Below are 26,155 nucleotides of genomic sequence, written 5' to 3' on the forward strand. Positions count from 1 at the left end.
TTGCTCCACTAGACCATCAACCACCAAGTAATAGAGTCCTTCCTCTTGTTTAGCCAAACCAATCATCTTCTGAGTAATGATGTCCTGTATCAAAGAATGTGAGGAATAGGAATGTACTACACAGAACAAATGTTCACAAAGCTTGGAAGTGGAAATGATGTTGAAACTAAATTCAGGGACATATAAAACATCTTTCAAAGAAAGTGAGGATGTGAAAATCACAGTACCAGCCAATTGAGCTCTCACTGTGTTACCATTTGGCAACTGAACACTCATAGGTTTTATTTTAGAAAAGGAATGAAAAAGATTAAGACTAGAACACACATGGACAGTAGCTCCTGAATCCAATATCCAAGAACTACTAGCTTTGGATGAAGGAGGATAATAAGACAATACAATAGCTGTACCTTTTCCTTTGGAATTATTACCATCAAGAGACTTGTGTTGCTGAGTATGTATCTGATTGACTTGATGTGATCCTTCATGGATCCTTAATTGATTGATATGAGATGCACTAGCAGCTTGTGCTTCTGAATTTCCTTGTATCAATGTAAGCAACTTCTGATATTGTTCTACTGTGAAACTTGGAACTGAAACTGGCAATGAAGCTGTAGAATTAATGCTGGAACCATTCAAAGCATGAGAAGATTGTGGAACATCCAGATTCTGTCCTTCTTCATTATAAGAATTATCACTGATATAACTATCTTCTGACTGTAGATTGTTCACAGTTCCTGTGTTGTTAGACCTAAAAGAAGGTGGCAAACCATAGATCTTGTAACATGTATCAATCGTGTGCCCTATTTTTCCACAATGTGTGCAAATTCTATTTCCTCTACCAGATCCTGAGTAGAATCCTCTTCCATTGCTGCTTGATGTGGAATTTCTTCCACCATTATACTGATTTCCTTGAGGATAACCTCTACCTCTACCAAATCCTTGCCTATTATCAACTGCATTCAACATAGACCTTGTATCACCTAAATTCTGACCAGAATTACTAGAAATTGAACTAGATTGTCTTTCTTGTTGAATCACCATAGAAAACACTTCATTCAGTGATGGTAAAGGCTTCATAAGCAAGATTTGTGATCTAACAGTAGCAAACTCCTCATTGAGTCCAGTCAAGAAACGAATTATATAGTCTTGATCCTTATAGATCTTAGCATTACCCTGGCATGGACATCTAGCATTACAAATGCATATAGGTAGTGGCCTAAAACCATCAATCTCCTCCCATAGAGTTTTCAATTCAGTAAAAAAATCAGTCACAGAAGATGATCCTTGCTTCAAATTTGAGATCTCACTTTGCAATTCAGAAATTCGAATTAAATCTACTTGTGAAAATCGCTCCCTCAATTCATTCCAAATGTCAAGAACATTTTCAATGTAAACTAGGTTTTGTGCAATTGAAGCAGAAACAGAGTTCATGATCCAAGTATGAATGAGATTATTGCACCTTTCCCATGCGAAATAGAGTGGATGATCTGATTCTGGAACTGGAATGCTTCCATCAACGAATCGGAATTTGTTCTTCGCGCTCAGAGCTCTTCGCATCGAACGCGTCCATGTCTGGAAATTCGCACTTGTCAGCTTCGGCGAAACGGTAACTGTGGAAGGTCCATCACCTGGATGAACGAAATAGGGACTGAGAGGATCAAGAGAAGGATCGAGTACGCCATTGTTGGATCCAGAAGCTTCTGGTTGTCCATTGTTGTTCTTCCTTGCCATTGAATCAGAGTAAACGCAGCAGAGCTCTACAAGAGAGCTCTGATACCATAACAGAAACCAGATAGAAGAAGAAGAAAACTGAGAAAATTCTATTGATTGAACAAAATGATTCAATACAATACACTGTGTGTTTATTCTTTGCTATTTATACTACTTGCTGTAGGAGCACTATAACTACTGTGTATCTAAACTACAGGGTATACTCTACTCCTCAATCAGTTAGATGGTTGTAACTGTCTAACAACTTGCTAGCTGTATGCTGAGGTGGACTCTGAGCTGTCATCTACACATGCTGAATTGGTTATGCCCTCAAGTGTCTCCTTGTTTTCTTTCTCATTTATTAAACCTCCTTAAAAATAAGTACTTCTATCATCTCATTCATGTACTTACTTGTACCATGCAACTATGCAAGTTCTCTTCAATGGAGAGTACAAACAGAGTAATTTTCACCTTTTAGAGGCATTAAATTAAACAGGGGATTCTTAAGCAAGTACATTAAGAAGCTACTTTCAAAAAAGACCGAACCCGGCCCATTCAGCATCGGTCACGGGTCGGGGCGACGACATAACAGAAGACGACGTCGTCGTTGAGGTCCGGAACGGCGAGGGGGAGGACTTCCTCGACGACAACGACCACCGGCCAAGCGTCTCAAGCTCCGACGTGTAATCGGGTTCGACGACCCGCTTCGGAACCGTCTTCCTGCTCCGCAATCGCCTCAGAAACGGCGAGAAGAAACAACCCGACGACGACACGATCTCGGGTCGGGCAAGAAGCGGTTTGTCGAACCGCCACCGGTCAGACCGGCCCTTCGGGGTTGACCGGAAGGATCGGGTCCGGGGCTCCACCGGAGATAGTAGGTACGACCCGGCTGGCGGCGGTGGCTTCAGCTTGAGTGACGGCGATTCCGGTGACTGAATTTGCTGATTCTGGTGGTTGTTGTGATGGAGCATGGGGAGTCCTGGTTTTATCTCCCATTTGAATGGAACTGCTCCTGGCTTCTTGAAAGAATCATCATCAATATCAATATCAATATCAATATCATCCTCCACCACAACCACACCCATTGTTTTCAACTTTTATATAATTCTAAATCAAAACCTGTTTTGTAAAACCCAAAAATATATAAGCTTTCCCTTTTGTTTGTGTACCATTCAATTTATAAGCATGGTGATGGTGCTGACTGATGAGTAATGTGAAGGGTGATTAATAAGGTCTTGTTTGTACTGGCTAAATCAAAGGCATGGATTAGTGGGACTATTGGCTTGGTCCACACTAAGGGGACTTACGGGTCCATTTTGATTTGAGTAGCTGACTTTATTACCAGTTTTGAGAAAATGCCTAGCTACATGCCATGTGACTAAGCTTTGTGTTTGAGACTTTTTGGTAGCAACACTTACACGTTTGTGATTAAAATTCCGGGTTCAGTAATAATGTCTGGCTCACTTCAAAATTAGTGGAACTCGTATAAAATTCAACTAACAATGAGAGAATGTTGGAAGAAAAAGTGTTGGAAAGAGTGTTTATAGTACTCTTTTAAGAAACAAATGTCTTTTTGAGAGCTTGACCATGGCACTACTTTTTTTGCCACATTTCGTATGAGTATTTGAAATAACAAGGGTGACATCTCTATTCTCCTATATTAGTGGAAGTAATTTCTCCCATTTTTTAGTCTCTATTTTGTCTCTAGTAATCCCACCCACTCAGCACAACAATTGAACGTTCAAGGTAATAATTTTCACTCTAGCAGCCTCAACGGATCATAGTCAATTACTAATAATCAGAAATAATAAATTTGTATTCAACTATATTCAAATTTGTTTGCAAGAAAAGACGTTGAGTGGTGCATTCTCACAGGGACAAGTTGGACCAGGTGTAATCATTTAGATGAGCAACTGAGAAAGTGTTACTGTATAGGCGCTACTCGAATTTGAAAGGGTATACTTGGCTAGACACTAGGTTTTTTTGTTGCTGAAGTTGGGTAGACACTAGTTGAGGGAGACAAAGGTCAAGCAGGCCGAACACCTTAAAAGAGGCTCAATGGCTTGTAATAATATTGCCATGTAAAACCACATTAATAAATTATTTTCTTCCTGTAGAACAAGAATTCTACTAGATATCATTCTGAGTAATTACTGCTTCCTAAACATAATAATCTTCGGCGTGCTTAGTAGTTCGTCAGTTGAAAGTTGAAACCCTTCAATTATTTAGAAGCTTCATAACATCAAAAAGTTATGAAGAAAAAAAAAGTTTAACTAAAGTTAACTTTATTTGAAATCTAAGTGGATGAGAGAACAAAGGGCCGTCACACGATAATTACACTACCACACAAATTACCTGAATGGAATTGTTATGTATTATATTAGTGTCAAGTGAAAATATGTCGAGTACCAATAGAAAATTAAAAGCACATACCACATCCCATTACTCATGTTAACTAGAAGAATGTAAGATGACAACTGATAAAATTAAATCAGCAAGACATCAAAATAAAAATGATTTGCAGCTTAAGTAGAACATTTAAAATATGCCCTTTTCATTCTGGGACTGAGACCCCTTTGTGAGAAGGCGCCCTTCTCCCGTAGTTACGGGGCTATTTTGCCATGTTCCTTAGAGAAGAAAGGTTCTCAAGGAAAGGAGAGAGCATATCTACTCTTTTTTTTTGTCAAAAGATATTATAACTACTTTGAAAATGAGTGCAAATACAGCAAAATTCTAGTTATATATTCATTTCATCAGCTGCAGCCGTAATTTTGCAGTCAGGAGTGTCCTATGCTAGCATAGTAGCATTTAGAATTCTTGCGTACAATTTCCCTGGATGAATACTTTAAAAATCAACAGAGCGCAAATTTGATTTCTTTACAGCAGAATAAGTAACTCTTCTTGATTTAACAAGCTGATAATCGAATATTTAACCCTCGTAAGATAACCCTTCTGGCATGTCGCAAAAGGCTTTCGTTGTATTGCTGATCACATCAAGAAGCTGCAAGTATTCATCAGCTCCATCAACTAGGCACTGTAATTCCACATGTAAAAAGTAAGAATTGTACCCAAACTTAGTGCATATATGGTACAAGGTGGAAAACGACGATCAAACCAAAATCACGGTGGACAGAAACACTATATTTTAAATATTAAGGGGTCGCCACGCCAATATGGATCATTTATAATTCCCTGTCATGCACCAAGTCTATAAAAATATCATTTACCTCAAAATCTCTAAATTATTTGTCTTGTTTTTCCTGGTCTTCTCTTGCATCTAACTATTTGACTATAATCTAACTCCTCCATTTGATCAACCTTTCTAACCTGTGCTTCCACATGTTGTCTCCATACATGTCTAAGCCACCTAAATAAGGGTTCTAACATCTTTTCTAAAATAGGAGCTACCCTCAACCGTCTCTAATGATACATCCTATTTGGTCTTGTGTATCCACTCATCCAACATAACACTCTCATCTCTGCATCACTGATCCTTTTTTTTTTGCTCCTAACCAACCAACATTAGGTCTCATACAACATTGCAGGTTTTATAATTGTCATACAATTTTCTTGTAAGTTTTAATGGTACTTTCACAAATAACACCTTAAGCATATACTATTTTCATCCACTGCTTGAATCATGAGTTTAATCATGAGTTTAATATCTCCCTCAATTCCCGTCATTTTATATGATAAACAGCAAGCACTTACAATGTGAAACTTGAGGTATCTTATTTGTATATTCTCCCAATTTCACCTCCACATTAAAATGTTAATGTCTCTTGTTAAACTTACGTTTTATATACTTTGTTTTACTTATAATTAGGACAAATCCAAGTGTTTCTCAGACTAGTCTCTCCATATTTTCATTTATTTCTTCTTTGAATCCCCAATTAAAACTTTATCTTCCACAAAAAAACATGTATTGCGGCGTTTCTAGGACGTGTTAAGTCTCTAAAACCAAGACAAGAAGCTAAGGGTTTAATCTCCATTATCGCCACATAGTATTCTAATACTAGTTGTGAGTTGTGGCCCCCTTATGTATATCTTTGATTGCTTGAATGTTATGTGAGTAACTCAGACTCAGTTTTTATCCAGAACCGCCCACAACACCTACCTAGGTACTTTACTATATGCCTTTTCCAAATCAACAAAAACCATGTGTAGGTCCTTGATGAACATTGCCCTCTAATAAAGAAGGTTTATGAAAGAAGGAATAAGAAGAAGACAGTTGTATAGTCTAATTCTGTTATATTCTGATATCAATGTAATAAGGACTAGCCTAGTAACTAGTCTGTTAGAGTTGGCAGTTAGGATCCTGTCCTATAAATAGAGGAACAGGGTAGTTTGTTCAGTAGTTAGAGATTCAGTTAGTCTGTTGGAGGTCCAGGACTCTCGAAGTTCCAGAGGAGTTAGGGTTCATAGTTTCCAGTTGCAGTTTTCTAATTCTTGTATCTCAGAGCCATTGGTTCACACTTTGTGGATCTTGGTTCAGTTTCAGTTCAATTGAATAAGCCAATTCTCTTTCTCTGTTCTTGATTCCATAAATTTGGTATCAGAGCTCCATCCAGGAGCTGTGGTATCGATTCATCTATGGTTGTGAGCAGAATGGAGCCTCGAGTAGATGCAATCGAGAGGTTCATCGAGGAGTTGAGTCGCGATCGTGAAGTGGAACGCAGGAATCGTGAGGAAGATCGACGGATTCGTGAGGAAGAACGCAGGGAGCGAGCGATTGAGAAGGAGCGAACCGACAAGAGGTTTCGCATTCTGGAAAACTTCATGGAGACAGTGGCGCGCCGAGGCGAGGGAGCACGCGACGCTAATGGCGGCAACGGCGTGGGAATCCAGGGTGCGCGTGACGCCAGCGGCAGCGGCGGCGTGAGAAGGAGCGGAGAAATCAACGCTGAGGAAAGCGGGGGAGCTAGCAGGTTGGGAGAGACGGTGGGGCACCAGCGTGATCCAGGCCACGGTGAAGGCAACCTTCACATGGAGCGTTGGAGGAAACTGGATATACCAGTGTTCCAGGGAGAAGAAGACGCGTATAGCTGGATTCAGAAACTGGAAAGGTATTTTCATTTGAAAGTAGCCAATGAGGAAGAGAAAATACAAGCGATTATGGTGGCTTTAGATGGAAAAGCTTTGAGCTGGTTCCAATGGTGGGAGACATGTAATCAAGCTACTACATGGAACAGCTTCAAAGAAGCCATGTTAGAACGTTTCCAACTCGCAACAGCTTCGAGTCCTTTTGCAGCATTACTGAGTTTGAAACAGAAAGTGTGGAAGAATTTGTGGAGCAATTTGAAAGATTTGCCTGCATGCTCAAAGGTATAGAGGAAGATCACTTCATGGATATATTTGTGAATGGGTTGAAAGAGGAGATAGCAGCAGAAATCAAGCTCTATGAGCCCAAGACTTTGACTGTTATGGTCAAGAAGGCTCTAATGGTGGAACAAAAGAATTTAGCAGTCAGCAAAGCTGGAGTGGGTACTGGGAGTAGGAATGCTCTCTCTTTTAGATCTTCATACAGGACCCCAACATATCAAAAGACTGTTGTTGTGGATACAGAGCAAAAGACAGGGGGAACAACTTCTCAGGGGACTGCCCAATCTTCCAGTGGAAGTGTGATAGAGAAGTCAACAATGAGGCCAGGAAGAGTGGGAGGATTCAGGAGATTAACTGGAGAAGAGATGAAGGAAAAATTGAGGAAAGGGGAATGTTTTAGGTGTGAGGAGAAATTTGGGCCAAATCACGTGTGCAAGAACAAACAGCTTAGGGTAATGTTTTTAGAAGAAGATGGAGGAGAGGAGTAAAATGGGAATGAAGATGAACTATTGGAGGATCTGGAAGAAGTTGTAGAGCTCAAACAACTTTCCCTCAACAGCAGTGAAGGAATTACTACAAGAAGATCACTCAAAGTGTGGGGACAATTGCAGGAAGAAAAGATCATTGTGTTAATAGATTGTGGGGCAACTCACAATTTCATTTCCAGAAAATTAGCCAAATCTCTGGCTTTGGAAATTACAGCAACACCATCTTATACACTAGAGGTGGGAGATGGTCATAAAGTGAGTTGCAAAGGGGTTTGCAAAAACATTAGCCTGCAGATTCAAGGACATCAGATTATGCAAGATTTCTTCTTGTTTGAATTAGGAGGTGTGGACATTGTACTGGGACTGGAATGGTTAGCTAGTTTGGGGGAGATTAAAGCCAACTTTGAGAAATTGACCTTGAAATTCAAAGTGGGAGATACATTAGTTTTCATCAAAGGTGAACCTGAGCTGACCAAGAAGAAAGCTTCCATGAACACTATGGTGAAGGAGATTCAACAGCAAGGTGAAGGTTTTGTTGTTAAGTGTAGAATGTTGGAAAAAGAGGTAGCACCCATAGCTGAGACTCCAGAGATATTGCAGAGGGTTTTAGCTGATTTTCCTGCCTTGTTTGAGAATCCAACAGGACTCCCCCCTCAAAAAAGGCATGACCATGCAATTCATTTGAAGGAGGGAGCTGCCATTCCCAATATCAGACCATACAGGTATCCTCATTACCAAAAAAATGAGATAGAAAAATTGGTAGCTGAGATGTTGAATGCAGGTATAATCAGACCTAGTATTAGTCCCTATTCTAGTCCAGTGATTTTAGTAAGGAAAAAGGATGGTAGCGATTTTGTGTTGATTATAGGGCTTTAAATAAGGTCACTATCCCCAATAAATTCCCAATTCCTGTCATTGATGAGCTGCTAGATGAAATAGGACCTGCCAGGATATTTTCCAAGATTGATCTTAAATCAGGTTATCACCAGATCAGGATGAGAGAGGAAGACATGGAAAAGACTGCATTTCGCACTCATGAGGGACACTATGAGTTTTTGGTGATGCCTTTTGGTCTCACCAATGCTCCATCAACATTTCAGTCCTTAATGAATGAGGTTCTAAGGCCAGTGCTAAGAAAACATGCTTTAGTGTTCTTTGATGATATCTTGATCTACAGCTCCAGTTTAGAAGACCATGTTCTCCATCTCTCACAAGTTCTCCAATTGATGGAGCAACATGACCTGAAGATTAATGGGAAGAAGAGTGTCTTTGGCCAGCAACAAATTGAGTATTTGGGGCATGTTATTACTGCTGGAGCAGTTGCAGCTGATCCAAAAAAACTGGATGCCATGTGGCTATGGCCAGTCCCTAAGGATCTAAAGAGTTTGAGAGGATTTTTAGGCCTGACTGGATATTACAGAAGGGTTTTTAAGGATTATGGCAAAATAGCCAGACCTTTGACCCAATTGTTGAAGAAAGATAGTTTCAGGTGGGGACCAGAACCACAACAAGCTTTTGAAACTCTTAAGCAGGCCCTTACAGCCCTTCCTACCTTAGCCATTCCAGATTTTTCCAAGCTTTTTGTATTGGAAACAGATGCATCTGGTACTGGACTGGGAGCTGTGCTTACTCAAGAGGGCAAACCACTTGCATTCTGGAGTGCTACTTTGTCAGATAGAAGTCAGGCCAAGTCTGTCTATGAGAGGGAATTGATGGCAGTAGTTAGAGCTGTTCAGAGATGGAGGCATTATTTGATGGGAAGGCAATTTGTGATCAGGACAGATCAGAAAAGCCTAAAATTCTTGACTGAGCAAAGGGTCTTGGGGGAGGAACAATATAGGTGGGTCTCTAAACTTTCTGGATATGATTTTGAGATCCAGTACAAGCCTGGAAAAGACAATTCAGCAGCAGATGCATTGTCTAGAAGAAGTTCTTATTGTGCACTTTCTGTCCTCAGAGTTAATGATTATGAGGAATGGCAAACTGAATTGCTTCAAGACCCAAAATTGCAAGCCATTACCCAGGATTTGCTAGTCAATCCTGATTCTCACAAGGGATATACCCTTAAGGACCACAAATTGTTTTACAAAGGGAAGCTGGTGTTGTCTAAACAATCCTCTAGGATTCCTCTACTATGTAAGGAATTCCATGCCTCTCTAATGGGGGGACATTCTGGCTATTTCAGAACTTATCAGAGATTGACAAGTGTGGTGTATTGGGAATGCATGAAAACAGATGTTAAGGAGTTTGTGTCCAAGTGTGACATTTGTCAAAGGAATAAGTTTGACAATCTGTCCCCTGCTGGCTTACTCCAGCCTCTGCCTATTCCTACTCAGGTTTGGACTGATGTGTCAATGGATTTCATTGGGGGCCTTCCCAAATCCAAAGGCAAGGACACAATTCTTGTGGTGGTGGATCGTTTGACCAAATATGCTCATTTCATTCCTCTTAGTCACCCTTATACTGCTCCTGAGGTTGCCACTCTGTTTTTGCAAGAGGTAGTAAGATTGCATGGATTCCCAGCAACTATTGTGTCTGATAGGGACTCTCTCTTTCTTAGTCAATTCTGGAAAGAGCTTTTTAAAGCTTCTGGAACTCAGTTGAAGTTCAGCACTGCTTACCATCCACAAACGGATGGGCAGACAGAAGTAGTAAACAGGTGCATTGAGGTTTATTTGAGATGTCTTACTGGATCCAGACCTAAGAGATGGGTTACCTGTATACCTTGGGCAGAATTTTGGTATAACAGTAACTACAATAGATCTACTCGCATGTCACCTTTTCAGGCTCTCTATGGTCAAGAGCCCCCCTTTTTGCTCAAAGGGACAACTATTCCTTCTAAGATTGCTGAGGTTAATGATCTTACCAGTAGCAGAGATGAGTTGTTAGATGACCTTCGGGCCAATCTGCTGAAATCACAAGACAAGATGAGAAAATATGCCAATAAGCATAGAAGGGATGTGGAGTACCAGATTGGAGATTGGGTCTATCTTAAACTTCAACCTTACAGGAGAAGATCCCTGGCTAAGAAGATGAATGAGAAGCTCAGTCCCAGATTTTATGGCCCATACCAGATTTTGGAAAGGATTGGGGCAGTAGCTTATAAGTTGGATCTTCCTGCTCAGAGTAAGGTGCATCCAGTCTTCCATGTTTCTCTCCTCAAGAAGGTTGTGGGGACTGATTTTCAGTCCCAGCCTTTGCCCGAGGCTTTGACTGAGGATCATGAGTTGTTGGTTTCTCCTGAGGCTGTGTTGGACATTAGGGAGGACAAGCTGGGGGAAATTGAAGTTCTGGTTCAGTGGCAGACCCTACCTTCTAGTGAGAACAGCTGGGAGTCTGCAGCTCGCATTCATGAGGCTTTTCCTACTTTTCCCCTTGAGGACAAGGTGAAGCTTTTAGGGGGGGGTATTGATGAACATCGTCCTCTAATAAAGAAGGTTTATGAAAGAAGGAATAAGAAGAAGACAGTTGTATAGTCTAATTCTGTTATATTCTGATATCAATGTAATAAGGACTAGCCTAGTAACTAGTCTGTTAGAGTTGGCAGTTAGGATCCTGTCCTATAAATAGAGGAACAGGGTAGTTTGTTGAGTAGTTAGAGATTCAGTTAGTTTGTTGGAGGTCCTGGACTCTCGAAGTTCCAGAGGAGCTAGGGTTCATAGTTTCCAGTTGCAGTTTTCCAATTCTTGTATCTCAGAGCCATTGGTTCACACTTTGTGGATCTTGGTTCAGTTTCAGTTCAATTGAATAAGCCAATTCTCTTTCTCTGTTCTTGATTCCAACAGTCCTTTTGGTTCATCAGATACTTCTCCGTCAGTATCTGCAACACACATAGCTTCCATGGTTGATCTTCTCGGCACAAAGCCAAAGTCATTTTCTGTTTTGTGGGTCTCTAGTTGTAATCTTCGTTGAATTACTCTTTCCCAAAGTTTCAAAGTATATAATTTCATTGAATAACTATGCAAGTCATTTTATACCTTTACCTCCTCCAGGACCTTTCCATATTTTTCTTTTAATGTATATATGTTAAATTTAACCTAAATTTAAAAATACATGTAAATTCACAAGATAGTAGTCTGTCAAATCATATCCACAAGCCCGAAAAGGATTTTTTTTTTTAAAAAAAGGGAGGAGGGTCACTGTGTATATTAAATCCTAAAGGGTCATGAGTAACCTTATCTGCTTCACCCAGCTTCTTGCATATTCTTGCCTTCTGTTTATCAGATGTGCCTTTTTCTTCAACAATGGCATCAAATAACTGAACAAAAAAGAAAATCAATCAGCTACATTTTAGAACACCTCTCTGGGTAAGCACAGCCATCAACAACAAAAAATTCACAATGAAACTGGCAAAAACAATACCTGAGTTAGCAACTGAGAGGCTGGATACCCCTCTGCAATGAAATTATTAACTTCCTTGTTGGCTAAATCAAAATTACCACTCTTACATGCTTTAAGAATTGCCTCCACAACATTTTCTGGAACAACCTGATAGATTGAAATTTTAGAAAGTAAGAACAAGGTGGAAGAGAGCAAAAGATCTTCTATAACAAATATAACCAGAAATTATGTCCAAAAAAAACCCACCCAGTTAAACAAAAATTGGTTAACCTTGCATAAAGGAGGCACACAGCAAGGAAAGTAAGATATCACATACAAAGAACCTTAAAGCAATAGATGCCGACATCCAATGTTTCATAAAATGGCATATAGACTGCAATTTCGTGAACTTATATATCAAGTGATGGAACTATCTGGACCAGCAAATCAAGCTTTTAACCATATAATTTAAAAATCCAGGAAGAAAATTACTGAATAAGAACAAATCCAAAACTAAAATTCCATGCCCTTCAGCTAATAACTATGCCAATCATTAAGGCTTACAATAATGTACCTTGTCAGACATGAAAACAGAATACAAAATAATGTATATTTTGGTGCTTTTTTTTGCGCTTATACAAAATAATATAAATATACAACTAAAGAGCATATCATTATTTGCTTTCAAAATAAAAACAGAACAACCCACAGGAAATTAGTTCCACAACTTACCCCAGACACAGAAATCAGGTCCTTTGAAGAAATGTGAGAACCAAATAAGCGAGCAGAAGACTGCAACGTTAGAACTGTGTAAGTTAAAATAATAAATAGGATATACATATGCAATTCATTAAAGCTTGATCACTATTGTTATTGAAGAAACTAATCCATACATAAGGCAAATAATAGAATATAAACAATCCCTTTATTTAATTTGAGCCAGCATCAAAGGTATGAAAAATGAAAGCATACATAGCTACTATAAGACAACTCTGAACACCAAAACAATCTTTCTTAAGAACATTACCAAAAATAGTAGTTTTCTTTATATTACTTATTTCCTAAAAAGCAGCACTATTAACACACATAAATTGATATTTACAACCTAATATGGTGAAGTAGCGCAGAATAGGATGGAAGTATAGCCATCTAAGATATACACAGTTTATTCAGAGTAAAATGGCTCAGTTACACCAATTACTCATCAAAATTACAAGGAAAATAAAAACCATGTAAACTCACTAAAACAGTTGTAATATAATTTCATATTTGAAGACATACTGTGTTAACAAAAAAGTATCGCTCACCTGCAAGTATGTGATGGCCCGACGAAGATCTCCTTGAGAAATAGAACTAAGGGTAGAAAGACCCTACGGAAGCAAAGGCACTTAAAATAATCCGCCATGATGTCAACAAAACCTCTAAAGACAAAGGATTGAAACCATCAATATAAGATTCAAGGTTCCTACCTCAGCATCAAGATGGATTCCTTCTTCATTACAGATGTATAATATGCGGCTGCTCATGATTTCTTCTGACAATGGCTTGAACCTGAATTTTGCACACCTTGAAGCAAGTGGTTCTATAATCCTACAAAAAATGACAACCTTGTCAAGAATGAAATTAATGTGACACAGTCACCTATCCTTGGCAAAGGATTGACAAGGAGAAAAGACTATAATTATTATTTTTTTAGCCTTATCATTTTTCTGCATACTTCACATGATACATGCAAAGAGGAAAATCCTTGAAGACAAGAGGATACCGTTGTAATATTGGTGCAGATTTTAGAAAAATAAGTATACACTATTCAAAGTAATACAAAATAATTAAATGAACGAACTAATGGATTTAAACAATAGTAATAAAAGATAAATAACTATTAGAGCTGGACACTAAAGCTACAAATATTTTGGACAAATTCCGAAATTGATGAAAATCATGTTTATCCATGGGCCATGGCAACTATAATTCTCTCATAGACGTTGTAAGATGTGAGATTAAAAAATGATAAAGGAAGTAACCAGCGAACTGTATAATGGAAGACAAGGTACCTGCTAATGTAGTTGCATATAAAAAAGAACCTTGTAACTTTAGAGTAAGTTTCCATAGTACGCCTCAGGGCATTCTGCACACCAAACCACAGGTAGCGTTAAACTAAAGCAATTCACAAGACAAGCAATGTTAGGAGTGAAAAACATAGCTAACATGCCTGAGCATCTTCGGTCATCGAATCGGCCTCATCTAGAACAATAATCTTATATGGTGGACAAGGATAACCACTGAAGTACCATAAATAATACCAAAATAAGAAGTAAGTTATACAAACATAACAAGCAACAACAGCATCAAAAGGGGGTTAGGTTTCACACACCCTTTCTTAGGGTTAGTACCAACAGCCACAGCAGCAAAATCCTTAATCTTAGTCCGAACAACGTTAATCCCGCGATCATCACTAGCATTGAGCTCCAGCACCCTGGACTTATACAGCTCAGGCCTGCAATGCATGATTATTACAGATTAAAACAACAAATTTTTACTCCAATTCATAGAACAATCAAGGGAAAAATGCCAACCCGAAAAGCTGGTGCGCAATTGCGAGCGCAGTGGTGGTTTTTCCGGTACCGGGGGGACCATAGAAGAGCATGTGAGGGCACTGTAACACAAAGGGGAATAAATATTGAATGGAATATATTGAGGGGTTGAAGAAGAAAGAGGGAAATGGAAATTATTACGCTTCCGGTTTCGAGAGTGTTGGTGAGGACTCGAACAACTTCATCTTGGTAAGCGACGTCTTTCACTTGCTTTGGGCGGCTGGTACATTGGGAGGGATGAAATTAGATTATTGAAAAGTAGATAAATGGAGAGAATTGAAATTAGGGAAAGAGAGAAGAGGAAAATTGTTACTATTTTTCGACCCATGGTTGAGAGCTCTGAACGATTGGCGCCATCTCTTCTTCTTCTTTTTCTTCTTCTCAGTTTCACTCTCTGGTTCTCACTCTGATTTTGCTCTTTCTACTGCACGGTGCTATTTGTGCAGAACACTGGTATTTTCCCGCTCTGGTTGCCCTACAACGCAGCGTTTCACATCGATATCCATGAAACCAAACACCCCTGCATAAGTAATATGGGCCTCAAATTTGAAAAAATAAAATAAAAAAACTAGATAAAAATATAAGAGGGAAATTTGTTGACCAAAAATAAGAGGGAAATTTGATCACAATGAAGCCGTTAGTGACCAAAAATATAATTCTGTATAACAAGAAAAATGCAACAAAAAAAAGTATCCCTTGCAAACTGAGTTGTTAGCTATTAAGCATGGATTTCATTTGGCTTTGGGATCTACCCCTTTTGGAAGAGCTTATTTGAGTTTATCTGATAACATAAGCTCTTATGTCAGTGTTTGTGAGAACTTATGCAAACAGCTTATGACCTACCATAAACTGTTTTGAGCTTATTTTCATAAGTTGTTTAGGATAGCTTATGAAAAAAAGCTTATGTTTATATATAGCTTATTTTTAATTTATTTCAATAAAAAAAAATTAAAATAGCTTATGATTAAGCGCTTATGTTATAAGCGCTTAATTAAGCTGTGTTTCCAAACGGAACCCAAGAGTTATGTAAGATTATTTGTAAGAGTGACTTGCTCAATACAATCAAATTAGGAGAAGCAAGCTCATGTGACGTCTCCTCCTTTGGGTTTACTCCTGGTAGAAATCTTCTCTATTGCTGCTTCACGTTCTTAGAGTATTTCTTTTAGCCATCTTCGTATTTTATTTTTTTTTTGAAATAATTTAGCCATGTTCGTTGGGAGGCTAATTTCTGCGCATTTTGACTAACAATTATGGATTTGAGAATGTAGTGCCCCCTTAGAATGTTGTATGTTCTCCTTGAGGATCTTGTTCTACTTCTTGTGTCATATAAGAGGTGTTGTGCCACCTTAGGTAGTCTTTGTGTTTTAATTTCGTTGTAAACCAAAAAATGAAAAAATAAAAATCTAGTGGATTAATTTTTTAGCATATTTAGCACATTTTTATTGCTGGTTTTTCAATGAAGCTAGGTGATTGCCATATCTTACATGCTGTTGAATTATGGAGACTAGTACTGGGAGAAAAAGTTTCCACTAGATAGAGGCTTCACCAAAGTCATAGTTGAATCTGTTTCTGAAACAACTATTAATCTCATGAACAAAGATTGTCAATGGTTCATAATTGCTACTTCTTGGTTAAACAGTTTTACCACCTAGTGAATCAAAATCTACGTATCTATTGGAAGCATATCTTTTGAAAACCTAATTCGGTTGTTTGGAAAGAATTGACTTAGTTCTTTTCTTTTGAGATTCTTCCTCCCTTTAGTATAGTCTATTTCATGTTTGACTAGTGTAGTACTACTTTGTACTAAAGGACCTAGTTCTTTTGTTTTTCCGCTTTTAGTCCTGTTTGAACATAAAAGAAATGTAGCAAATTGGACGGTCCAGATATCTACTTGGCTCCAATCAACGGCCATAATTCATTCACCCAAACTCGCCCATTTCGCGCTTTCGCAAACAAATTATAATCGCTATTCAAACCGCCCCCTCTCCTCTCTCTCGCTGCGTCTTCCGTTCGCGAAACAAAAGCAATCATCCCAATAGGGCTTTTCACTGCAATCTCAAAACCTAGGTTCATCCCTTTTCAATCTCAATCACACACTACCACACTCTACGTTTTCCTTTTCTTCTACACATTCCCCTCTTCTTCCTCTCTGTTCATGCGCTTCATTTCACAAACGATTAACAAACTGAACTCACCGTTTTTTCCCTGCAGCGAATTTTAGGGTTTTCGACGCGAAATGTTCACCCGAACGCGGCGTTTCCCTCCTCCTCCTTCTTCTTCTTCTTCTTCATCTGAGAAGCGTTCCTCCACCGTTTCGGAAAAGGTGACCAAGAAGGTCGATGCTGTGAAGAGTCAATTCACGAAGAAGCAGAAGCGCCCCGCTCTAACTGATGTCAGCAATAGTAGAAATCCATCCACTCTTGCTGCGAGGACATTTGGTTGTGTTCCGCCCAAGCCTCTGGTACTGTTGTTCGACCATTGGATTCCTTTATTCTATGTTCGTTTTTTTGTCCATTTGTGATTTTGAGTTTGTGTTCTGTAATTCTGTTTGTTTGTTTGTTTTTGTGACTTGTGATTGGTGTTGAAATTACGTTTGGTTATATTTTATTGGTGCTTCTCTTATTAGTGAATTTGCATATGAACAAGCACGAGAGGTGAAGGTTTCGGCGTGCTTTTGGATTTTCGTTGAATTCAATGTGATCCACATTGAAGTCAGTGTGTTAGAATTCTGCTTCTGATGAAATTTTAGCTTCTTCGTTTGTGCTTGAAATACTTAAAATTATGTTTACGTTATTCTAATGTCAAATCAAATATGCATTTTAGTGCACCTGAAAAACATGGTGTGCCAAAATCATAGTGTACCGAAATCATGGTGTGCTGAAATCTGATGACCAGAAGTAACTTGTATCGGCTTTTATAGCTGCGCGCCATGATTTTGGTTTCACCTAAACATGGACTAATTGCATAATTGTGAACGTGCATAAGTTGTGTTGTTGAAGCATTATAGCAATGTGATAACAACATGGTTCAATACTTAAATTTACGGTGAGCTTCACCTCTCTTATTGTCAAAAGGAATTCGCATCCTGAATCCACCTACACTTATAGAGATAGAAATAGAATAGACAGAAATTATAAATATGTGATAGGTGGTGTTATGAGAAATAAGAAAAATATACGAGAAAATGAGTAAAATATGAAATATAGAGAAATTGAGAATGATTATATCAAAACCCTTGTAAAAATACTTGGCAATTTTGATTCACTAGAGGATCATTTCATTATTAGAATAATTCTCACTTTAATAATTAATATTAATAAAATATTGAATTAAATTATACACAAAAGTGATATTAATATTGAACAGTATTTGTGGTAAGATACTTACTTATTATTATTTCCCAATATATATCATTTTGCAGTTGCACTAAATCTCCAAAGTAAGAATAAAAAAGCATACATCTAGAGCTAAATTGGTAACTGTTTAAAAACATTCATCAAAATGGGTTATTTTAAAGCCAAATGTTGGCTTTTTATTTTGGACTAACATCACATTTAGTCTATTATTAAAATCATGAGTGCTCACCACATATGCTTTGAATGTCGAGCATTTTTTGTTTTCGTGCATGTGTTAAACTATGTTTGATTTCTGTGCTTTAACAGACTGTTATATTGTTATTTGAAGGTTCCATGCATGTCCAAAACTGCCAAGACAAAAAAGGATTCCATTGTTACTTCGCAGAAAAAAGTTATTTCTGGGAACACTAGGCAAGCCTCACTGAGTTCAAAATCAACTGTATTGGCGTTTTCCAAAGATGCATGTTCAACTGGAACTAAGCAACCTAAGACTGGAGTTAAAGCCTTCGTTGCTCCAAGCACTGGTGATGTGGTTTATCCTAATTTTGATAGTGGGATCTCTGCTCCGGGGCTGGTGGGTAGTTCTCAAAGTAAATGCTTAAGCAATTCAGTTTCACTGGATGAGAGCATGTCAACAAGTGATTCTTTGATGAGTTTGGAATTTGAATATGCTGACAATGGTGATGTTGTATCGACCAAATCAATTGAGAATAGGGCATGTGGAATTCTCAGTATTTCAGACTCTTCGAAAATAGCAGGTTCATTTATTGAAGACTGAATCTTACTTTCCCCCACTCTCTCTAAGCTAATTTGGATTATACTTTTATTAAATAAATTGAAGTTACAATATGGAATATATATATATATATATATATATATATACTTGTTTTACTGCCCTTCATTTGCATTCTCTCTTTATTTTCAGGGAGAATACATGGCAGTGATGCCATCATGAAGAGAGAAGCAAATGAAGTTGTGGATATTGACTACAATATCAATGATCCACAATTCTGTGCATCCTTTGCCCATGAAATCTATGAAAATTTGCGTGTAACTGAGGTTTGTCATCTTCATCTATTTTACTCATTTTAACCACCTATTTTAAATCGCTAGGTGATTGCTTGCAGAGAGTAGCAGTTTGGTTTCACATGATGTGTTCATATGTTTAGAAACTTTTTGTTTTTGTTAAATTAACTATTGTGGCATTTGTCAATAAGAGATATCATAATTGGAATGCTACACATTTATTAAATGTGAAAATCGAACTGAATTGCTTCTTCTCCAAATACATTTGTCTTATTCACATATACAACTTTTGATTATATTATTGCACCTTTTGTCTAGATGTTTCTGAGAAAAATTAGGCATAATAGTAAAAGTCATGTTCACATCGGGTAGAATATCATGTAATGTTTGGATTAATAAAGTTTGAAATCCATCATTTGCATTTTCTTCTCTTTTGTCCTTCTCAATTGTTTCTTTATATAAATTTGACCTTGACGTCATATGGAAAAATAGTTGATAAAATTTGCAATAGAATTCTGTGAGTATCTTATTAATGTGATTTGGTCCCACTTAATGGGCTATTGCATTTTATTTTGACAACCTGAAGAGTTAAGTTATTATGGGATATGCCTCTTGGGAGTTTCAAACAGAGTTATGCATGTAGTCATGCCTGTGCGAACTTGAACTTGTATCCTTTCTCTCTATTTTTATTCCTTTTCATCTTTTGTTCTGGTCTACTTTCTGGTTTTAGGAAACCAGAAGGCCGTCTATGGACTTTATGGAGAAGATACAGAAAGAACTCAATGCTACCATGCGGGCAATACTTATTGATTGGCTTGTGGAGGTATAAATTATGGCGGGTGATGGTATTGCTGGGGGGATATATTTATTACAGGGAAATTTGTTCTTCTCCATAACCCACTTGAAAATTGTGTATACATTGAAATTATGCTATGTCTTATTTTATCCTGATCAATGAGGCTTTCTACTTCATGAAAGAGATTAAATTGCCAATTCTCTAATTCTTTCTTTGTGTTAAAGATTTGAATCTGCTCATGTTACGAGTGATAAAGACATTAAAGCAATTATATTAGGCCTCATTAAACTTGCTTTTATGTCTTACTCTCATAATTTGAGACAGAGCATGAGAAGACCTAAATCCTTGAGTTGTCTTTCAAATGTGTTTCACCTGAATTTCTTTACATTGTAGGTTACTGAAGAGTATAGGCTTCTACCTGATACACTATTTTTGGCAGTTAACTACATTGATCGATATCTTTCGGGCAAGGCAATAATTCAGCAGCGATTACAACTACTTGGTGTTGCCTGCATGATGATTGCTGCGTAGGGTTCTTATCTCTTAATTCTTGTTTGTTAAGAAATGTATGCTTAATTTGTGCGAGTGTACAATGTGTGTTTCTTCTTTTTCTTCTTCACTTCTGTCTGTCATGCATTTCTGTGCCTGTTCCATAACTATAAGCTTATAAATTAGTTTGATTTTGCATGCCAGCAAATACGAGGAGATTTGTGCCCCTAAGGCGGAAGATTTCTGTTACGTGACTGATAATACATACTCTAAGGAGCAGGTTCGGGTTTTTGTTATCTATTAATTTATAACAGGAGCTATGGATGCCTTTTTAATAGCGACATCTCCTAAAAATATATGTATGAAATTTTTGCAGATATTGGAAATGGAATCTTCTGTTCTGTATTTCTTGAAATTTGAAATGACAGCTCCTACAGCTAGATGTTTTTTGAGGTAATTACTAGTTTTCTTCTTGTTATTGACAAGTACGAGTGGAATAGAACTGTGTTTCTCTAGTATTGACTTGTGATCATGCCGATGCAGGCGATTCATTAGAGTTGCCCAACAAACCTGTGAGGTTTGTACTTTGATTGAGCTTCTTTTCACCTCTCAGAATTCGGACATTAGTGACAATTCATGGTGGTTGCCTCTTACAATTTTTAGGTTCCACTGATGCGGTTGGAGTATTTGGCAGACTATCTCGCAGAGTTATCTCTTCTAGAGTATGGCATGCTAAAGTACAAACCATCAGTAATAGCTGCATCAGCCACTTTCTTGGCTAAATACATACTTCTTCCTAGGAAGAAACCTTGGGTATGTATTGAAGGAATCCTATTTTATTGAGGAATATATTCTTTTGATAAACATATATAGTGATTCTGTGCTGTTATATGTTTTGGTATAGAATTCTATGCTGAGGCATTACACAGGTTACCAAGCATCAGAATTGCGTGAATGTGTCAAGCAATTGCATTGGTTGTTCTGCAATGGCTGTCTTAACTTAACTGCCATCAGGACAAAATACAGTCAACATAAGGTGAGAAAACCCTTGTCTTGCTCCCCCTATGTATATGCAGTAGGCATCTTCTGCATCTCATTCATCTTTTTTGGAGTTCCCTCGAGCTGTCTTTCTATAACCTATTTGATATAAATAGCTGATTAGGTGATACTGATATTGAAAACTGACGGGAATTGTTATTAATAACATGAATTTCTTTAATTGCATTAAGAATTTAGATTCTGCTGATCTATTAAGCCAAAAAAATAACTAACATTAAACTAAGTGAGTGGATTTTCATTGCAGTATTATGATTTCTGGTCAGCGGTTGCTAGACCCGTCCACTCAAAACAAGAGTTTTATTTCTTGAGTTTCTATTATAATTTCAGTCATTTGCTGAGAATCATAGCATGACAGATTGAATCTATAACCTTCACACGATGCCCCCATCTAGCTGAGAATCATAGCATGACAGATTGAAGCTATATTAACCTTCACACGATGCCCCCATCTATTTGTGTTTTGTCTGCATCTGGTTCTCAAACTATTGAGCCTGCATGTGATCAATTTCCCCCATCCCTTCATTTTGTAGCATCTTTCTGCAACTCTGAAATGGATCAGTTTTACTTTTTAACAAACTGGTTTGCTTGCATTTGGGATTAATTTTTTTGTTCATTATAAAACACTTCTGTCATGTTATGGTGTTAATCTTTATCCCCACTTATGATGTTTAAAAGTTACTAATTAATTTCATGTCTTTCGTGTTTATATATGCATTCAGTTCAAGTTTGTAGCAAAGAAGTATTGCCCTCCATCAATACCTGTAGAAATATTTCACAACTAAGCCCGCATGGATCAGGATCCTCTTAATTGTAAAAAAACTTGGACCATGTCAAGTTTTATCATCAACAGTGTTAGACGGCAGAACTTTAGATAATCAAGTTTTTTTCCAATTGAGATGATCAGTTTCCAAGCCCGCATACTAAGATTCTGGTAAGCGGCATGGGATGTCTTCTCTGGAAGTTCTGGATCAGCGCAGCTAAGGGATGTAGCCATGTAGGTGCTCCTTACTCATCTTGCTATGTGGAATTTTGCCTGGACTAGTTCTGTGCCAATTATTAGATGTTCAAGCTATTTTGTGGGATGTCCATTTTGACTCATTTCGCAGCCCTTCTTGCCATGCACAGTTTCTCCTTCTTTTTAGACTGTTACATAAAATGTTAAGTTGAAATTGATTGTATAGCAAACTATATTGTTTGGACCTCAATTATCCTAGAAAATAAGTATAGGGGTTTTCCTTTTCCCTGCCTTAATTTTTCTTGTAAAGAAAAGTGGCCCCTCGTATTTGAATAAAGAACTCGATTGCTTGTTTATAATTAATTAAAGGGTTAGTTTTGACAAGCAACAGAAGGAGTCGGTGTCATAAAAATGAATATGCGTGTTATATAGAGCAAGGAAATTAAAGCCTCAAAAACTCACTTCTAAAACTTTTAGGGTATGTTTGGTTGGGAGAAGATAAGTGAGAAGTAAAAAATAAATTATTATACAGTAAATGATTAGGGGGTGGTTTTTGGCAAATCACCTCCTAGGTGTTTTCTCCTCATATTGGTAGAGAAATGATGGGGGAATGAGCACATGTGGGGATGGTTATGTGCATAATGGCGAAGCATCAATTGTGGGGCTTAGGTCAAGCAATGTTGCATCGAAAGAATAGACGGTGAAGTGGGGGAAAAAAGGGTCGATCACACAACAATGATGGGAGCCAAGGAATATAGGTTCCAAAGGGGGATTGATGGGGAGAGGAGAGGATTTAAGGTATTTTTATAGTTTCATTTCTACAATCATAGCCATTCAATTTTTTTATTAATATATCAATGGTATTTTTTGGTGATGCGTTGATGACCTAACTTTTTGGTGATGCATCAATGCTCTATTGGTCCATCATCTACTCTTTCCTCCTTGTGTTGCCTTTTCCTGTCACTCCTCTAGGTTTATCAATTCTATTATCATAGTCATTCAAACTTTTAATTAATATATCAATGGTTTTTTTGTGATGCGTTGATGCCTTGTCTTTTTGGTGATGCGTCGATGACTTATTGATCATTCATCTACTCTTTCCTCCTTATATCGCTCTTCTCTAGGGTTATCAATTGAAAATGGCGGCAAAATTAGAAAAAACATTCTTCCTTCTAATTCTATATACGAAACTTGCCTTATGACAACTTGTTTAATGAACTCACATGAAAAAAATCTCCTCCTCTTCATTTGCATACTTCCCACATGATTGATATTGCATATTTCTTCTTAATTTCAATCATTTATATAACCCTTTATATCATAGAAAAACATGTATCATTTGTTTGAATGACGAAAGTAGGAGGAACTAAGGTGGAAAGAAGTAAAAGAAAAAATGAAATATATAAATGTTGGATGGAATTTTGGACAGTTTGCATTAAGAAAAGTAAAAAAAAAAAAAAACAATATCATCATTTTTATCCTATACAAACAATACCCATGAGATAAAGGTGAATTGATGGTCCTTCCACCGGAGTTGTCCAATCCATACGGAATTTTGACGCGTGCAAGGAGCGTCGTTCTGATGGGGAAACGCCTGGGGATGTCTTTTGATTGCTCAGACGTCGCAGCTGAAACTGTGATTGCAGCCCATAATTTGGCTAGAAAACCTCCTTAGTCCTTGCTGAGGAAGGTTCGGTTTTTTGTAGGTTTTTTTTCCGGTTTTATTGGTTGGTTTAGGGTCAGTTGTTTTTCTTGGGTCCTTAGTTGGGTTTTGTTGGTTGTTTTAGCTTCTAGTCAGGTTTGTTTAGGCTTTGGGGTTGGGTTTTTTGGCGTATTCCCCGGCGTGAGGTTTTTCCTTGATGGTTTTTCGGGCTCTTTCGAGGTTGCTTCTTTTTTGATCCCTATGAGGAGGGTCTAAATCTTGCAAATTTCCTCATCTTTTATTAATACACATTTCTATTTTCGAAAAAAAAGATAAAGGTGAATTATATGAAATTGAGCCCGGGGTTCTTCAGGTTCTTCGATGCTTCGTGGTTATGTGAATTCATCTTCCTTCGTCGACTCTCTCTGTGCTTCGTTCGCTTCTCTTCTCGTGCTCCGTTGACTCTCTCTGTTCGTCGACTCTCTCTCTCTCTAACAATCGTTCGGTTTCAATTTGGGGATATGGATGAATAGGGTTGAATTTGGGGCTGAAATGGTTCAATTTAGGGATTTGTTATTATTAGATTAGGTTTTTGATTAGGTTAGAGACTTAGAGATTAATTAGATTAAGGATTTTATTAGATTAGGTTTTTGTTTAGGTTTTATTTAGATTAGGATTTTATTATGTTTTTTTTCTGGTTAAATAATTGAGTTGGAATTAAAAATTAAATTTTAATAATTTTTCTAATTAAAAAAATAAAAAAGCCATGTGGTATTGCTGACTAGGACAAAATTGAAGGCTGGCAACATTTGACCTTAATTGAATTAAAAAAAAAAATTCTAGGGACCCAATTTGATGTAAAAAAATTTCTAGGTCCTGGAACTGATTTCCTTTGTAATCTCAGGGGTCATTTGACCCTTTAAGCCGATTTATATATATATCATATTTCAAATGTATGGGATTTTTAAAAATATTTTAATTTAAAAATATGAAGTATAATAAATTATTATTTTTGAATATTTTTTATACTGTAGATCTCAAATTAATAAATAAAATTCTATATATAGATGTTTTGTACAAATTCTAAACCACCCTGTCTGAGGACATCTCAATTGACGAAAAGGCATGAGTATAGGCATTTGCCCCAAGACTAGATAAAATGACTCCAGGATCGATCACTTGAATACATAGACAAATCAAATTAAGGCAGGGAGGCCAAAGGTCATTTGCCTGCTCGGAAGCTCAATTTAAGGGTCTCCTTCACACTTGTATATTGTGTTTGGCTGTGAAGAGAGAGATGGAGAAGAGAGAGTAGAGAAGAAAGAAGTTGAGTAGAGAGGAATATGTGAGAGATAGAGTAGATTTATTGGGTTGTTTGATATGGTAGAGATAAAGAAGAGAGATGACAAATAATGATGTGGAAGAGAGAGAAAAGGTTGACTTTTGATTGAAAAAATATTTTTAAAAACAAAAAAAAAGTCTGAAAGCAAATACTGGCGGTTCTAAACCGCCATTAAATGCCTCGAAAATGCAACAACAAAAAAACGGGCACATGGTTCCTCCTCCCGTAACTGCTCATTTTCTCTCCAAATTGGAGAGACTCAAAATAGGCATGGGGCCTACCAATAAAACTCTCTCTTCTCTCATCTCTCCAACAAACAAACAAAGAGAGATAACCCATCTCTCTCCTATCTCTCTCTCTTCCCTCAATCTCTTCTCCATCTCTGCACTACCAAACATAGTGGTAGAGACAACTTCCATGAGCTCCTACCCTACAAATACGAGTTCTCTCGTTTAATTACGTAACATGTTATTCATTCTTCGCATTTAGATTTGAGTTATAGCCGAGTCTCTATGATTATCTCCCAACAGTTGCACTAACTTGAACGTCAGAGTGTCTTTTGCAGATACCCCTATGTCGTGGACCCGGGAAGCTCCGTCGTTCCCTTAGGGATAACAACCACCATGATTCTCTTTCGCGACCTAGAGAGATTCTTCTCGGATTCCAAGGTCGAACAATTGACGTCATATATGGGGAGAAAACAAAAATATTCCACTCAACGATGATTTCAAGCTCATACTTCCGAGAATGAATACAACACTTAGGGCATGTTGATTGCATTTTTTTAAAACTGTATTTAAAAGTTTTTTTCGAAACTGTTTTTGGAAAATGTTTTCCAAGAAAAACTAATTGTGTTAGAATATAATAGAATATTAGGGTAGAATATTCTTTATTTATTTAGCTATGTAATTAGGCATGTAATCAGGTTTAGATTTGTTTAGCTTTTATTATTAGTCAACTTTCTAATTGTATAAATAGAGTGTTTGCTCATCAATAATATTCACGGAATACAATTCCTTCATGGTATCAGAAGCTAGTTCTGATCCTATAACATAG

The 26,155-nt window shown here is 37.5% G+C and overlaps 3 protein-coding genes across 3 annotated transcripts; 1 reads left to right on the forward strand and 2 right to left on the reverse strand.

The window, feature by feature from the left end:
- Window positions 1–1,795: 1,795 nt before the first annotated feature.
- Window positions 1,796–3,090, reverse strand: LOC130738663 (uncharacterized). The gene has a single exon (XM_057590761.1). The coding sequence runs from the start codon at window positions 2,793–2,795 to the stop codon at window positions 2,241–2,243; it is 555 nt and encodes a 184-aa protein (XP_057446744.1). The 5' UTR covers window positions 2,796–3,090; the 3' UTR covers window positions 1,796–2,240.
- A 1,341-nt stretch (window positions 3,091–4,431) lies between these two features.
- LOC130738694 (replication factor C subunit 2) lies at window positions 4,432–14,922 on the reverse strand. The gene is made up of 12 exons (XM_057590804.1): window positions 14,748–14,922; window positions 14,576–14,654; window positions 14,417–14,496; window positions 14,215–14,337; window positions 14,053–14,122; window positions 13,895–13,968; window positions 13,310–13,430; window positions 13,148–13,210; window positions 12,573–12,632; window positions 11,883–12,008; window positions 11,695–11,778; window positions 4,432–4,744 (listed from the first exon to the last, which is right to left on the reverse strand). Exons 1-12 carry the CDS (start codon window positions 14,789–14,791, stop codon window positions 4,640–4,642), a joined length of 1,029 nt encoding a protein of 342 aa, XP_057446787.1. The 5' UTR covers window positions 14,792–14,922; the 3' UTR covers window positions 4,432–4,639.
- Window positions 14,923–16,430: 1,508 nt separating this feature from the next.
- Window positions 16,431–22,018, forward strand: LOC130738678 (cyclin-A1-4-like). Its single transcript, XM_057590781.1, has 12 exons — window positions 16,431–16,501; window positions 16,646–16,895; window positions 18,119–18,548; window positions 18,716–18,849; window positions 19,547–19,639; window positions 20,006–20,139; window positions 20,306–20,381; window positions 20,478–20,554; window positions 20,645–20,678; window positions 20,765–20,914; window positions 21,006–21,137; window positions 21,880–22,018. The coding sequence occupies exons 2-12, from the start codon at window positions 16,671–16,673 to the stop codon at window positions 21,940–21,942; spliced, it is 1,548 nt and encodes a 515-aa protein (XP_057446764.1). The 5' UTR covers window positions 16,431–16,501; window positions 16,646–16,670; the 3' UTR covers window positions 21,943–22,018.
- Window positions 22,019–26,155: the final 4,137 nt, after the last annotated feature.

This window comes from Lotus japonicus, chromosome 1, assembly GCF_012489685.1.
Source record: "Lotus japonicus ecotype B-129 chromosome 1, LjGifu_v1.2".
NCBI lineage: Eukaryota > Viridiplantae > Streptophyta > Magnoliopsida > Fabales > Fabaceae > Lotus > Lotus japonicus.